Source organism: Psammomys obesus, unplaced genomic scaffold (assembly GCF_907164565.1).
Source record: "Psammomys obesus unplaced genomic scaffold, mPsaObe1.curated_primary_1811, whole genome shotgun sequence".
NCBI classification, from domain to species: Eukaryota; Metazoa; Chordata; class Mammalia; order Rodentia; family Muridae; genus Psammomys; species Psammomys obesus.
In genome coordinates, this window is record NW_026585895.1 from 24,623,096 (window position 1) to 24,639,316 (window position 16,221).

Genomic DNA, 16,221 nt, shown 5'->3' on the forward strand with positions numbered 1-16,221 from the left:
AGTCACCGTTTCACAGTGGGCACACGGAAGGTTAATAAATGCCCTCAAGACACGGGAACTGAAGACTTAAGGTGGCTCACTGTTGGCTCCATGTTGCACTGTGACTCATGAAATTTTGATTTGCATCCTGCTACTATTTGTAGCCATCAAAAATGAATTAAGACAAAATAATAATTCGACATTTGATCTTAAATATCAGCACTGCAGAAATAGTTTTCTTTTCAAAAGTTAAGATGGAGAGAGAAAGCAGATGTCTTTCTCCACACTTGAGGCTTGCTCATTTGCTCTGACAATGCATTATTTATAAACTCTGCTTTAAAAAAAAAATGTCATTACATGTACTTACTCTTAGGAAGACAGAGCGTTGTTGCGGTTGTAGCCTAAGTCAAGTTTCCGAATTCCATTGCCTTTGCCTCCAACTTGTGTGCTTTCGTGTCAATGAGAGGTTCTTACTCTGTCTGTGATCCCCACATGCAAGGTGCAGGGCTCACGGCTGAAGAGGGAGTTAGATTAGGATGAAATTTATAACAGGAAAAGAAAACACCATAAATTGCACAGCATCCTTAGGCTACAAAAACCAAATTTGAAGGGTTTGGCACACACCAAACCGTTCAAACGTCATCTCTAATAGAAAAAAAAGTATTTGAGAACACTAAAATTTTTTTTTAAATTTGCATAACTTGAAATGCAATAAAAAGGAAAGCCTCTTGTTAGCTTTAATATAATGGACACCAAGGCAAACACAAACAAAAGAAGACTCTTTCCTTCCTTTCTTTCTTTCTTTCTTTCTTTCTTTCTTTCTTTCTTTCTTTCTTTCTCTTTCTCTCTTTCTCATTTTATAAACCTTGGCCATTCTACTTCTTCCCTAATGTGTGGACTGAGTTGATCTTGAGCCAGACAGATGAGTCACATGCATACCATTATGGAAACTTGTTCTGTTGGCTGAGCTTGGAGGGCACAGAGGGGTTGAAGGAGGGGAATTCTCCAGGGAGGACAACTTCGAGGACTGCAAACCTATAAACCCTGGACAGAAGAAAGAATGCCAAGATAATTTTCTGTGTTATTCTAGAATGTGAGGTAATTATTGTATACATCCAGTGAAACAGAAAACTAATAGCAATAGGAGACCTGTTAGAGAAGTGGCTAGATTTGCGGGAATGAAGGGACCTTAGGCAGATTCGTAGTTGAAGAGCTGTATTGGTCTACCTCGGGAAATCTGCCTGGCACAAGGGATGGCACCTGTAATCTCAGCACTCAGCATGCTGAGGCAGGAGCAAGTTCCAGGCTAACCTGGCGAGTCCCTGACAAATATATAAACAAACAAACAAATAAATAAATGAAACACACAAATCTGTACTTCCTTTAATGAGGAAAAGCTAGCATGTGGGAAGCTGGGGTTGAAACAATGGTATTTTTTCCCCCTGTTTTCCATTATCTGGGAGTGGACTGCCTCCCCTCCCCCCCAAATATTCCATTTACGTAAAGGTAGATCTAGTTCTCCAGCCTTGCTAGTCAAAACCAAGGGAGGATGGTGGGCTGGGAGACAGTTCAGTTGGTAAAGAGCTTGAGAGGGAGGGAGACACAAGGACCCAGGCTCCATCTCTACTACCCATATGATAAAAGCCTGGCATGATGTGAGGACCAAAGAATCCTTGGAGTTGGCTGGCCAGCAAACCCAGCTGGGCAGGCAAGCTCCAGGCTGAGTGAGAAACCCTCTCTCAGAGAATAGGCTGAGGGCGGGAGAGCTGGCTCAGCTGCTGAGAGTGCTGGCTGCTCTTATTGAGGACTCAGGTTAGAATCCCAGGACCCACAGGAAGTCTGGCAATTGGCTGTAACTCCAAGCCCAGGGTACTAGACATGTACAGCGTGCACCTACATACGTGTTAGCAGGCTTATACATATGTGTCAGCAGAACACAAAACATAAATCAATCTTTTTTCTTTATTATTATTATTATTTATTACAATTTATTCACTTTGTATCCCAGCTGTAGCTGCTTCCATCATCTCCTCCTGGTCCCACCCTTCTTCCCTCTTCCCCCACCATGTCCCTCTCCAAGCCCACTGATAGGTGAGGTCCTTCTCCCCTACTATGTGACCCTAGCCTATCAGGTCTCATCAGGACTGTCTGGATCCTCTTCCTCTGTGGCCTAGTAAGTCCACCTACTAGGGCAAGGTGATCAAAGAGCTAGCCACTGAGTTCATGTCAGAGACAGTCCCTGTTCCCCTTACTAAAGAACCCACTTAGAGACTGGTTTGCCGATGGGCTACATGGGCAGGGCATCTTGGTCCTCTCCACTCCCAGTCCTATAAGTAATCTTTTAAATATTAAAAAATGAGGTGGAGAGTGATTAAAGAAGATGCCTAATGTCAACCTCTAGCCTCTACTAGTAAACATATATGCATACACATATATGTATGCACAAGTTAGTACCTTGAAATATGCACTTAGGGAACTAGATAAAATTTCCAAGTATCAAGTTTGTTTACTATTTAAAGTTGTAAAGTTTAATCAGAAGTTTGGAGAGCTTACTCAAATTATTTTCCCTGTGGAGTCTATAACATGTTCCCAGGAGCCTTTCCTGCCATTTCCTTCTGTGACACAGTGAGCTTTGGTGCAGTCATTTGTAGACTCTATGATATATCACTGTCTGTAGTGCAGCCATTTTGCTGATGGTTCAACGGGTGAAGGGTGCGTCCAAGTCCTGTACAGACCTCACCCTTGCCTGAGAGTTCAAAGATCTGGGTGGGGAACTGGTTCCCTCGGATCACCAAAGAAGCACAACAGTTCCCTTTTCTGGCAATTTATGGACCTATTTTTGTTTCCTCGGCCCCCAAAATAGAAGGAGCCAATCTGGTTGTGTGAGTGCTATGTTTGTGTGTAAACAACTCTGTTTTAAAGTGAATTCTGATTAAATTCTGAAAAAAATGTTGGACAGTTTTGGTGTATGACTTAATTCCAGCACTCACGAGGCAGAGGCAGGCAAATTTCTGAGTTTGAGGCCAGCCTGGTCTACAGAGGGAGTTCTAGGACAGCCAGGGCTATAAAACAAACAAACAAATGAATGAATAAATATGTACATACATACGTACATACTAATAAAAAAGCATCCACTCTACACGCAACAGTTGCAGATATGCTCTTAGGAACAAAGGCTTGGGGAATGGCTCAGCTGGTAGCGCTTAGTTAAAATGCCCAAGAGGCTGAGTTTGAGCTCCAGAAACCAAGTGTAAAATAAAGCTAGAGTCCAGCATGCGCTTGTGATCCCTGAGCTGCAGAGGTGAAGACAGATGGAGTCCCGGGCTCACTGGCTAGCCAGTCTGGCCTATTGGGTGACGTACAAGCCAGTGAGAGTTACTGTCTCAAAATGGTAGACAGAACCTAAGGAAAGACACTTAAGGTTGACCTCTGGTCTTTTGAGCACACACTCAAGCACATGAAGATATATACATAGAGGTGCACACAGAGGTACATCCTCCCCCCATTTCTGGAAAAAACTACCTGCTGAGAGATAGAGAAGTATCATGAGGAGAGCCTTTCTCCTTTATTCACACATACGAACTGGCTTGAAAGGTGATGGCACGTTTACATATGAATACTCCTGAAAAGTGCTTGGGAATAGTGTAAAACATCAGCAATAAGCAAAGTAACTCCATAAAGCTACAACAGGAATTGTTACACATGCTGTTATTTCAACTATATAAAATTCATGTAGTCAGAGAAAATAATAATCATATTAAACTATTATAATAACTCCAATTTTTCATGGCATTTTAATATTAAGGTATACATTAACAACAAATCTCAAATTTATTTATATTAACAAGGGGCATAAAAATATAATTGTGTTGGGTTCTCACCTAGAGGTTATTATGGTTTTACTCTAAGAATGAGTGTATCTTTAAAAATTTAGTAAAAGTTTGTAAAGATTTATTGATCATTCCTGGATAAAAACAAAATATTCTTTTGTTCCCATTTGCCTGAGTCAGACATCACCTCTGAACTTCCTGGCTTCCATGTGAATCCAGATGGTCCTCTCGCCTCCTCTTCAGCTACCGTCCCTACTACTTGCCCCTCATCTCCAACCTGCTGCCTTGGGAATCTTTCTGAGCTGAATACTGAACTTGGGGTGCCTTCCAGGTGCCCTGGGGTGTTTAATGTGGCATGCTGCCAAGACCTGCAGGGGCTGCTGCCCATGTTAGGAGCTCAGAACAGGGCTCCAGGAAGTGAGCAAAGCCAAAATCGACGAACTGTTCCCACCCCACTCGCTTTGAAGCCTATATGCATGATTATGACTATAAAGAAATTGATTGAGATCATGTCTGTTTCAGATGTAAATTGGAGTCTGAAATAAAATCTTGTCTCAATGAGGAGAGCATTGGAAACGAATGTTTTTGTGAGCTTATGAATTTTGGTGAGTATCTTCTTCTTCTTCTTTTTTTTTTTTTTGAACCTGCATATAAAGGGGAATTTTATTCGGAACTATGAAAGTTGGTCCCTCACTTCATGCTCTTTTAATAGTAACACCTGTCTGTTTTTTTTCTAAACAAATATAAAAAGTCTATAAACTAGCAATCTGTTCTTTACTTAAAATAATAACATGTCTCCTTGATTCAATTTAACTTCACACAGAAAAAGAGCTGTCAGAACAATGGTACACATATCTTAAAGCTGTGATTGACCCTATTCACCAAATGAGAACAGGCCTGAAGAGACAGTACCATACTTCCCAGTATGCACCCTACAGTAAGGGATCTAACTCACCATCGGTTCTGGAAGAGGTCAGTATGTTGCTTTTTAAAAACATAATGTTGGGCTGGAGAGATGGCTCAGTGGTTAGGAGCACTGGCTGCTCTTTCAGAGGAGCCAGGTTCAATTCCCAGCACCCACATGGCAGGTCACGACTGTCTGTAACTCCAGTTCCAGGTAATCTGATAGCCTTATACAGACATTCATGCAGGAAAACAACAACACACACAATGTAATGTATTTTGTCCCAAATAGAAGAGTTGAAGCAACCATCTCCCTTGGGTGGTTAAGTAGAGGACTCCTCAATATCAGCATTTGACTGAGTATGTCCAGGCACCCTCATTTAACTCATCCTCCTGCCATCATCCTTGCCCCTCCTCCCAGCACATTTTGAGGTCCTGCCCCAGGACAGAGAGATCAAGTTGTCTGACTACTGAACCCTTCATAGGCTCTTCATAGTCCTTAAGCCCACGACAAGCCCCTTCATCGAATCTTCCTCCTTCCATCACATCTCCTCTGTGACACTGTCCCATCTCACGTGAGCTTGGTCCCACAGAGGATGACCTTCTTGCTGTGCCCTTCATGTGTCAAACCTACTCTTGTCCCAAAACCCTTAGGCCAACTCTTATCTCTGTCAGGATGATGACATCTTCTGCCTGTTAATTCTTTGCTGACCGTGTTGTTCCCAAATGGTCATCCTGGGTTCATACTTCTTTTCTCCCCTGCCTGTCTCTTTGTGTGCCTTTGTTTACTCATTTGTTATGGTAGGTGTAGGAGCTGAACTCTCATCTCTCTACTGGTCAGCTGTCCTATAATGCTACACTGCTCTCATAGATAATAAAAAGCTTTAGCTGTGCCTAGCTGTAGACCAGTAGCAAGGATTCTTGAGAGCAAGAGTCTGACTGAAGTCCTACCATCAATGATTCCAAACATGGAACAGGGCTGCTGTGGCTATAAAGCAGAGAGCCCTAGTTTGGTCAAAGGTCTGGAATCCTCACTGAGGCTTGCTTGTTTGATAAGCCTTGTCTTTCTACTGCTCTTTTCTTCATAGACCTTCAAAAGGACTATCCCTCCTTTAATTTTTCACCTTCTACTGGCTTCTGAGATGGTGTCTTTCAATAGAAATAATCTTGGGTGAACTGCAGCAATTCACACACTTCCTGACCACATGCCACACACCCTCTAGGTTGACTTGGTCAAGAAACAATCCAAGGCTGCCTTTGAGAGGCTTAATCAGGAGCAATGGAACACAGAAAAAGACCTTTCAGACTGGAGTGCGAAGGTAAGTGTAATGCAACGGTGATTGACTCGTTCCCCCATTTTTCATTTTTGTTAAACAAAATAATCATTCATTTCAGTTACTAGATTATTCTTCAGAAGAAAAGGCCAACCTGCTCAGCGAACAGCCCATGGAGTTAGAAACTTTGGAGTGCCCATACCCTGACCTGAAATCGTCAATCCTTAATGAGTTCTATGACTTTACAGAGGAATATCAAGAGAAACTTGGATCTTTTGATCTGCAATTGGAAGACATACGCAGGTGATCAGCTATAACTCCCTGACTCCTTAGTGATGGATTTAAATTTGTGTTCAGGGCCATTGTACTTCTAGTTACAAGTGATTGTGATATGGTCAACATAGGTTTGGGCTAGTTTGTTGGATGAAAAGATTGGGTCCTATATTGCTTATTATTTTTTTGTGGTGCTAGGGCTGTAAAGCAGGGCCTTGTAAGTATTAGGTGAGTGCTGCTACAGCACTACTCTTCTGGCCACTGGTTTCTGAGACAGGGACTCATTTTGTGCCATACACTGCTCTGGCAGTCACTTGCAGTGTCTTCTGGTCTCACACCAATGGGTCCCCTTTCTTAGCCTTTCAAGTGCTGGAGTTACAGACATGTACCATATACCCAACTGGAAAGAATGTTGTGTGTTTACTTTGCTTTTTCTTGCTTTCAAGGTATTTTCTTGAGACCAAGGCTTGTAAGAGTTGTATTGAGCCTAGTGTGGTGGTACACACCTTTAGTCCCAGCCCTTGGAAGGCAGAGGCAGGTGGATCTCTGTTCTGGAAAAACAGAAAGCTCATGCAATATTTTGCATATTACCCACAAGCTTTTAATGCAAGTGATTATATGTTTTATTTTATGAATATCTATTGGAAAATCCATAATAGACAGTGGTATCTGTTAAGCTCCTTTGAAAGAGGTTCAAGAAGGAGGTTCTAGATTAGTTTAGGAAATGGCTTTGCCTCTTAGAAGACCAGAATTTTATTTGGGGAAGAAATGTAGATAGGTGCCCTAACCAAATATGATTTACATGCAGAAATTAATAGAAGAAAAGAAGAACATTCTGGCAGTAAACAAGAAAGCACTGGTAAAGCCCAAAAAGTTTTCAAGGAAGGTTTCTCAGAGGAGGAAAGATAACTTTAGAGGTGGTTTGCAGCACTCATTTGCAGCTTTGAGCACAAAGGCATATAAATACACTCTCTAATTAGCAGAGTGAATGACATAATTATAATACTAATTGAACCTCCAATCTATCAGGATCTTGATTTACTTTAGTATGACTATTTTTCTTTTTACTTCTTGCTGTTGGGACTCGGGAGAATTCTCGTGGCCTGTGTGTGTGCACATCTGTGGGACTGTGTACATTATTTATGTATTTATTTTTATTTTAGTTTGGTTTTTGGCTTTTTGAATCAGGGTTTCATTATGTAGCTTTGGCTGCCCTGGAACTCACTAGACCAGGCTAGCCTTGAACTCACAGAGATCCACCTGCCTCTGCCTCCTGAGTGCTGGGATTAAAGGCCTCTGCCACCACACCAGGCTAAGAGGGTATATACTTTATAAGGGCTATTTGTCCATACTACCATATTAAGCCAGTGTGACCTGGGTTTTTAGTTGTTTCTAAAAACTTTCTTATTTGATAGTTTTCAAACTTTACTCAATTGTTATTTAATGATTTATCTCTATACAGAAGCTTGCTGGAACCTATTCAGTCACGAAACATATCTTCTTCATAGTTTCCATAGCACAAGAACATATCAAACAAATGTACTTATAAATACATATACATTGCTTTGCATTTCTCGCAGCAGTGAAAGGGTGAGCAAAAACCTTTAAAAGACTGACTGGACTTGTGGATGATGGCCATAGAAGTTATTTTATAGGTGAAAAAGCAGGAAAATGTACACTTACGAAATGGACAACATTGAGGAGTTGCCGCAAACGTAGAGCCAAAGAGAGCAGTAGATAGTGCATCTTGTGTGAGGCAGAAAGGAGGAGGCTTGGACACAGTCACTCACAGCTTTGCCTTTGTGTGTGTGCAGCAATGCACAACACTCAGTAGCATTCATTGGCTCTTGGGGAGGGAGACCTCAGGTGAGGTTGCAGGGCCACCTTCATTGGCTAAAACAAGTAATTTTTTAAGACATATAATAAAATAACAAAGGTTAAAAAAATATCTACAAACAAAAAATGTTGGCAACAAATGAGATGGAAGATATTAAAATAACTGATATATAAAAATACTTTGAAAACCAATTGAATAATAAGCAACACAATAAAAAATAGCAAAGGAGATGAAGAAAATTATTCTTAATTCCTGCAAATACTTATGTGGTATCTACAAGCATAAATTCTCAATACTTGTCTTAGTTTGTGCTCTATTGCTGTGAAGAGACACCATGACCAAAGAAACCCTTAAAAAGTAAACCAGTTAACTGGGGCTGGCGTATAGTTCAGAGGTTTTGTCCACTATCATCATGGCAGGAAGCAGGTAGTATGTAGGCAGACATGGTGTTTGAGAAGTTGCTGAGCGGTCTGTATTTGGATCAGCAGGCAGCAGGAATAAAGAGAGCCACTAGGCCTGGCTTGGGGTTCTGAAACCCCAAAACCCACTTCCAGGGACACACTTTCTCCAAAGATCACACCTCTTAATTCCTCTTAAGTAACATCACTCCCTAAGGACTAAGCATTCAAATCGATGAGCATATGGAGGCTATTCTTCTTTAAATCACATTTGTGATCAAGTTGGCAACACACAAAAGTGTGGACCCGGTTCATGAAGCAATTTTGCTCTATGGTATTAGAAGATGGTAAGTGCTGCAAAGGCATAGATTAGAGTCAGAGCACATGCTGAGATTTTAGAAGGCAGATTGCAGTTCTAAAAACAAACAAACAAACAGAAAAAAAAACCAAACCTTGGTACTAGGTCCCAGTTGGACAATGACATGATGAGAAATAATGAAGTGGGTTGAGAGAGCTGATCATGCAGACATTGGACATAAGAACATCATAGCCCATGTTCAAATGGGAGGTGTGAGTGTGTCCAACAAGAGTCCAGTGTCTGGCAATCCAGCAACAGATCAGCAGAATATTTGGATGAGGTTCAAAAGATAAGAGTGAATGATAAGCTATTATTTATGTTGCGTATGTGTGTGGGTGTGGGCATGTATTGCTGGGAGTTGATCTCAAGGCCTCGTGCATGCTCCCTCATCCAGTGATGTACCATTGAGCTCCAGTCTCACCCACAAAGTAAGTTATTTAGAGACATTTTCCAACTTCATCTTTTTTGTGAGTGACTTTGAAGCCCTTAGACTAGTGGTTATCAACCTTCCCAATTCTGCAACCCTTTAATAAAGTTCCTCATGTTATGATATCCCCCAGCCATAAAATTACTTTTAGTGATGCTCCATCACTGCAATTTTGCTGCTGTTATGAGTCATAATGTAGATATCTGATATGCAGGGTATCTGAAATGCAGGCCCCTGTGAAAGGATCACTCATCACCCAAAGGGATCTGTGACTCACAGGTGGAGAACCCCTGTCTTAGATGGTGTTGAGCAGAAGAGAGCAGTGTAAAGCCCTGGTTCATGTTGTGACAGAATCACATTTTACATTTATTGTGCTTAATGATGGTGGGGGCGGGGCACAAGAATAGATTGGACACATAAAAGTTGTTAACCTGTCTTAAAATATAAGGGGGAGAATGATATGTATTCAACATCAACTCTGGCCTCCCTGTGCACATACGCGTATGCACACACCTTACATTTACACACAGTCTTTATAATGGGTGAATAACATGTGTCTCTTTAGAAATAACACTGAAGAAAAAAACTATTAAAGTGAAATAAACATTTGACCTCAAGGCTGTTAGAGATTAACTTTTCTCTTCTTTCTGGTAGCAAAATCTTCAAGACTATCTGTGCTGGTTAGTGTTTGGTCAAACACATGAGCAGAGGAGATGACAGTGGTCGTGATCAAGGTGGTGGGGAACCTTGAGCTTTGGACATGATTTCAGGGTCGAGCAAAAGCATCTGCTGGTCAGCTTTTCAAAGAGTCAAAAAAGTAAAAGTGCAGAGAACTGTAGGAGTTGCCTGCCACACTTGGATTGTTTGGATTGGGCATCAAAGAGGATGGGAGTGGGCAGGCAGACTCTGTAGGGGTCGAGGGGGAAGGAATCGGGTGTCCAGGCTTGGACATGCTGAGTTTTATGTAAACATTTTGGGCTTTGTGAGTTCAGAGTCCAGGAAGAAGATCTGGTTTAGAGTTATACTCTGTGAGTCATTAACATGAGATTTGATATGGTCACCAAAGCAATGATTCAGGAAAGAAAAGAGGCCCAAAACTCCTCTCCAGACTTGTAACCAGGACAGTATCAGAGAAAAGAAAAGAGGGAGAAGCAGCCAAAGATAAATAGACAGATAGATAGATAGATAGATAGATAGATAGATAGATAGATAGATAGATGACAGATCGATAGATGGATAGATAGAATAATGTAGAGAGACAGGGAAGACAGATGAAGACAAAGCAGCCTGTACTATATGCCAAAGGAGGTGATGGCTCACTGAATAATTGCTACATATTTCAGTCAATGACTGAGAGCTGTTTGGCTCTAAGAGGAGAGTGTTGGTAGCCATTTTCATTGAAGAAGCAGATATAAATGACTGTCTGAAGTGGGTTTGAATGACTGGGAAGGGAAGGACAGAAGACAATGATGGTAGACAACTTGAGGATTTTTTTCTGCCAAGGAGATCAGGGTTTCCTTTTGCTGTTGAGTTCCCCACTCTCTTATATTTTGGTTTCGTTTAAAATGGGAGCAACAGAAATGTGTTTGATGTTTACGGGGATAATGGAGTAAGGGATAAACTTCAGGAAAGAGGCAGGGTAGGAAGGAGGAGGGAAGAAGGGAAGGAAGGAGGGAAGGAGGGAGAGCGAATGAGAGAGAGAGACTGAGTGATGTTGGGGTTGAGGAGACTTGGGATTAGCACAGGTGACTCATGCCCTGAGTAACTGAGGTGGGGACAAGTGTTCCAGATCACGTGATTCAGACGCTGTGTGATGAGATGTCACACTGTCCTGGAACTCCACAGTTGTAATTCTAAACACAAATGAGTCAGAAACTTATGAACCCCTGTACTTATCAGAGAAATGGAAAAATAAAACAAGACTCAAATATTTGCCTTGTAAGAATGGCCAGTACTTTATCCAGGAATAAAAATAGTATGAGGGAAATGGCTATTTACATATGACTGGCATATGATATTTTTCAAAGCCAGAAGGTATTTTTCCAAAGGTCACGATGGCACCAGAAATCTTTATGTGGGGCCAGGAACATGTTTCAGTCACTAAAGTCTTTTGTGGATCTGGACATAGTTTTGTTTTGGTCCCAGGTGTGGGATGTGGAACAGATTCAGATGGTCCAAAGCAGCAGACTGTTAGCCTCATGTGGGCTCTGAGAGGAGGTCTTTACCAGCTTCAGATAGTTTAAATCTGAGGACTCTGCAGGCAGAATAAGTGCCAGAGCCCAGAGAGTGTAGAGGAGCTCAGAGAAAGAACAAGGCTGCTGCTGCTTCCCCCCTGCAGCTCCTGTTGCTGTTGATGCAGGGAGACAAGAAGTTGGAGATCTCCTGAAACAAGGATTGGACTGGCTTCAAGGAACCCGATGACCCTAACCAGCAGGAAGCAGCCAAGAGAACTGCACCCCCTTTCCCACTAACCCTTTCTCTCTCCTACCTGATGTTAGAGTTTTGGAAGGAATTGGGGTGGAGTAGGGAGAAGAGATAAAAAGAATGTAAATAGGAGAGATTTTAAAAAGTACACCAACAGAAGTCAATAAAAGACAAGTGTGAGGACTTGAGTTCAGATTCCCTAGCAACCACAGAAAAGGTGAGTGCTGTGAACTGCCCTGGGAGGTGCAGACTGGACATCCTCACAGCCTAATGACTAGTTAGCCTTAAACAACTGGTGAGCTCAAAACATACCACCTAGAGCTTGTATCTGAGCTGAGATGGTTGTGAGGTCCAAGCTGCTCCAAAAGGTTTTCTGTCCATACCTGGATTATATATTTAGAATAACAGGACTAATAGAATGAATTTCTATTAGTACTCTATCTATCCTAACAGAGTGTTCTATAAGAAACCTTGGCTCAAAATGTAACATAAAGAGTGACAGATATCCAATATCCACCTCTAGCCTACACACACACACACACACACACACACACACACACACACACACACATAATCTTTATATTGAAATAATATTTGTTTCATCAGAAAAAATAATGAAAGAAAAAAATCACTAAAGTGAAATAAATATCTGACTTCAAGTGTATCCAATATTTATTTCTTTTTCTTCCAATTGGAAGCAAACTCTTCAAGACTGCCTTTGTTTGGGAGTGTTGTGTGAACCTGACACAAGCTAATGTCCTCATGGAAAAGGAATCTTAACTGAGGAATTGCCATCCTCACATTGGCCTGTGGACATTCCTCTGGGGCATTTTCTTGACTACTGATGGATGTGGGAGTGCCTGGCCCACCGTGGGTGATGCCACCCCTCAGTGGGTAGTCCTGGGTTCTGTAAGAAGGCAGGCTGACCTGCTGGAGAGCTAGCCAGTAAGCAGCACTCCTCCATGGCCTCCGCATCAGCTCCTGCCTCCAGGTTCTCTGTCTTCCCTTCATGATAGACTATAAATGGTAACATGACATTCCCCACATTGCTTTCGGCCGTGATGTTTACCGCAGCAATAGAAAGCATAGTATGATGCTACCTAAACAGCCAAGCGCTAGGCAGCAGTGACATCTGGCTGTGCCCGTACAGCACGTGGTTACCCTGATTCTAATCCATAGGGATTTTTAATGACACAAATAGCTGTAATATATGTTATGTAAGTACAAAGCAGGTCACAGAGTAGGTTATATAATAAAAAAGTCTCTTCATTCTTCTTAAAGTATGACACCTATGTCTGTGTTAACACAGAAAAAAGACTGGAAACCCAGTCATTGAAATAAACAATAACCAGAGTCACCCCAGGTAGTGAAATTATAAACATTTTGACATATTTGGTTCTTATTTTTACGGCACAAATCACAGGTTTAAAAATTTAAGTTAAAAGTTCAATAGATCATTGATATTTAATGAGTGCTTGTTGCAGGATATGACAAGTACCTGTGACCTTAATGGTTAGTTTATCTCATTTTAATAGCTGTGCTTTGTCAGGTGAGGCACGCATTAGTAAGCTTGCCTCTTGGGAGGCAGAAAACAGGAGGACTGTGAATCTGAGACCTGCCTGGATCAGGAAAACAGGTCCTGTCTCAAGCAATGGAAGAATCAAAGGAGCAAAGACTCAAAGGAGAGCTGCTTCCCCTCACAGGAAGGAGGGCGACTTCCGAGTTTTGAGCCCTTAGCAATTCAATGGAAGGAGGTCCTTTCTGCCCACCTAAGAAAGCTATTTACACACCCTAGGGCGGTGGTCAACCAGCCTGAGTCCCACATCAGTGTTGTTTAAGGGAAGTATGTGAGCCACATACGTAATTAAGATTTTTTTAACCAGTTGTATTAAAAAGTTAAAAAGAATAAAAATTCAAATATAATGTAACCAATATTTCTAGAATATTATAATTGCAACATGCACCAAATATTTTAGAATTTGAGCCATTATACACTTTTTTGATATAGCTTTTGAAACACGCTCGTACTACAGAGCGTGTTTTAAAAGATGGTCTAATTTACTAAAACCTGCTCTAAAAACCATCTGACATCAATGGGGCCTCACCCTTCATCCATCATGCTGGCAAAGCGCTTTGGATTCTGCTCAGGCTGTGTCATTAAGAACACGAAGGCGAGTTTAATTGCTTGTTTTAGACTCAAAAGAGATTGTGGCTTTAATTTCCGCACATTTAGATGAATTAATCATATAGATGAGACATAATTGTGTGATGGTCCATTTAGCTGTGTCAGATCCTAAGTCAATATGTAGACAACTATAGCAAGATAACAAGTAATTTACAATTTATTGTTGATAGGTATATTAAATTTTATACTCTTGGCTCATAATTAATATTTCGAGAACTGCATCTGAACGCTGCTTAATGAGCCCACACGAAATAGCCAGCGCCCTGGTACCACGTTTTTCAACTCACTGTTTATATTTATCGTTTTTTTTTTTTGTTTGTTTGTTTTTTTGTTTTTTTTTTTTTGTCGGTGCCACTCAAGACAGCGTTTTTAGCACTCTGTGAACATTTCAGATGGTATATTTGTTTCTGAATTCAGAAGTCATGACACTACAGAAAAATTTTAGGATAGAGATAAGCAAAGAGAAGAAATGAAGTTAATCTCAACCCGAGAGCCATCGTAGAGTAGAACGTGGGCGTCACTGCTTATGAAAAGGGAAAGTGTACGTGTATCCACTGCTCCTCCCGTTTTGAGTCCACCTCTCGCTGTTCTTTTGTCCAGCGCTGTTTGCAGTTTCTCCTGTGTTTGAAGTATCTACTAAATAACCTTTTGCATGAATTTTTATTAGATGAATACTAATTTTTTAAGTAGTAGATATTCTACATTCTTTTAGAAACTTCGAAACACACTGGCTTGCCACTATATTTTTGAATAATTCTGTGATAATTCTCTTCAGCTTCGTTTTAGAAACAGAGACTCTGAGGCAAAGGATGTTAAGGATATTGTTATCCTTCCTTCCAGAAAATCAACCCAGGTTATGTTTTCTAATCATTTTATTTTATCTTCGATTTGTAGTTTTTTAGACTCTCATGTACCAGCCTGGCCTCAAACTCATGAAGTCACGTGAGCTTGAGCTCCTGATCGCCACCTCGCAGGTGCCGGCATTTCAGTCTTGTACCACTATGCCCAGCATGAATAAAACAAGTTTCACCATTTAGTTCATCTTCCTTTATGTTCCCGTGTTTACCAACACAGTGTAACTCTATCAATGTCCTTAAGTAAAAAGAGAAACACACGCGTTGGCCCCTCGTATCACAGCAAACCGTACACTCTATTGTTACTAAAGATGAACTAGGAAAAGCCAGCGTAAGAAGACAACGCGGCCTCATAAAAGTTTAGACAAGCAAATGCCTGTGTATGTGGCTGTTGCCTGAAGATAAGAGAGAAGAAAGCGAATGAAATAGCATAACAGAGATGCCGTGGGCCCATGGATGAATGGAAGCCACACGTTAAAACATTGCCGTTTCATCACCAGCAGGCATCTTGTCCTGAACATGGACTCTCAGAACTGTTGGGAGGGTTCAGTGCCTGAGCACGACCAGTCTCAAGTTCTGCATGTGGACCTGTGTTTTGTCTGTGTGCCAAGAGTGACTACATAAAGGGAGAAGTTCTGAGAAAGCAGCGTAATTCTTTGATCTTTAAAGCTTTGCTTAGTCCCAGTGGTTAGCTGACCCAGACAGCCAACATTGGACGCTGTCCCTTCTACTTTTCTTGGTGTATTCCAAGAGAAAATTCCCACTCATTGCTGACACTTGCATCTGTTGAGGGATGTGGAACCATTGTAGACTTTTTTCTTTTTGTTATAAAGCTTTGGAAGTATTGTTTTAAAGATTTTGATCAAAATTACTAGTTTATAACTTAATGTTATCTCAGTTTCTTTCTTTTCTCTTTTTGTTCTGGCCTTTGTAGAGTCTTTCTTTGTACTACTTTTGGATTTGGTTTGATTTTGCTTTTCTTGTTCCTTGAGTTGGATCATTAGCTTATTTATTTAAAATCTTCCTAATTTTGAATCGCACTGTGTTTCATTATAGCTGGAGGTTCCACATTGGATGTCAACATGGTTATAATTGTTGAATTTGTTGAATGTGTCCCTTTTTCACTGTATTGTGCCGGTACTTTTTCCCATAATGTTTAACTCAAAGTCTGTCTTCTCTTGTATCAATAGCTGTCCCTGTTACTTTGGGCTCCTATCTGCATGATAGACCTTTTTCTGTTCTTTTACATTAGATTTCTGTGTATTTTTGCTAACAAGCTGAGTTTCATACAGCATGTGGCTGAGTCTTACTAATTTTTCCCACGTAAGCTAATCTAGAGTGGCTTTAAAAAATTATTTGCATGCTTGTTTGTCACCTGAGTATACATATTCTGTGCGCGTGTGTGCATGCTGATGTACAAGTGTGTGGGTAGTGTAGGGGGCAGAGGTTGGCATCAGTGCCTTCCTTCCTCATTATGTT

The 16,221-nt window shown here is 41.1% G+C and overlaps 1 protein-coding gene across 1 annotated transcript in view; it reads left to right on the top strand.

Annotated features, from left to right (window-relative positions):
• Window positions 1-16,221, top strand: part of Ccdc148 (coiled-coil domain containing 148) — a 225,082-nt gene that overhangs the window by 93,480 nt on the left and 115,381 nt on the right. Inside the window, exons 5-8 of the mRNA XM_055600470.1 lie at window positions 4,332-4,414; window positions 4,633-4,781; window positions 5,936-6,031; window positions 6,108-6,289. Of these exons, the coding sequence (XP_055456445.1) occupies window positions 4,332-4,414; window positions 4,633-4,781; window positions 5,936-6,031; window positions 6,108-6,289 (510 nt within the window). The remainder of the gene's footprint in view (window positions 1-4,331; window positions 4,415-4,632; window positions 4,782-5,935; window positions 6,032-6,107; window positions 6,290-16,221) is intronic.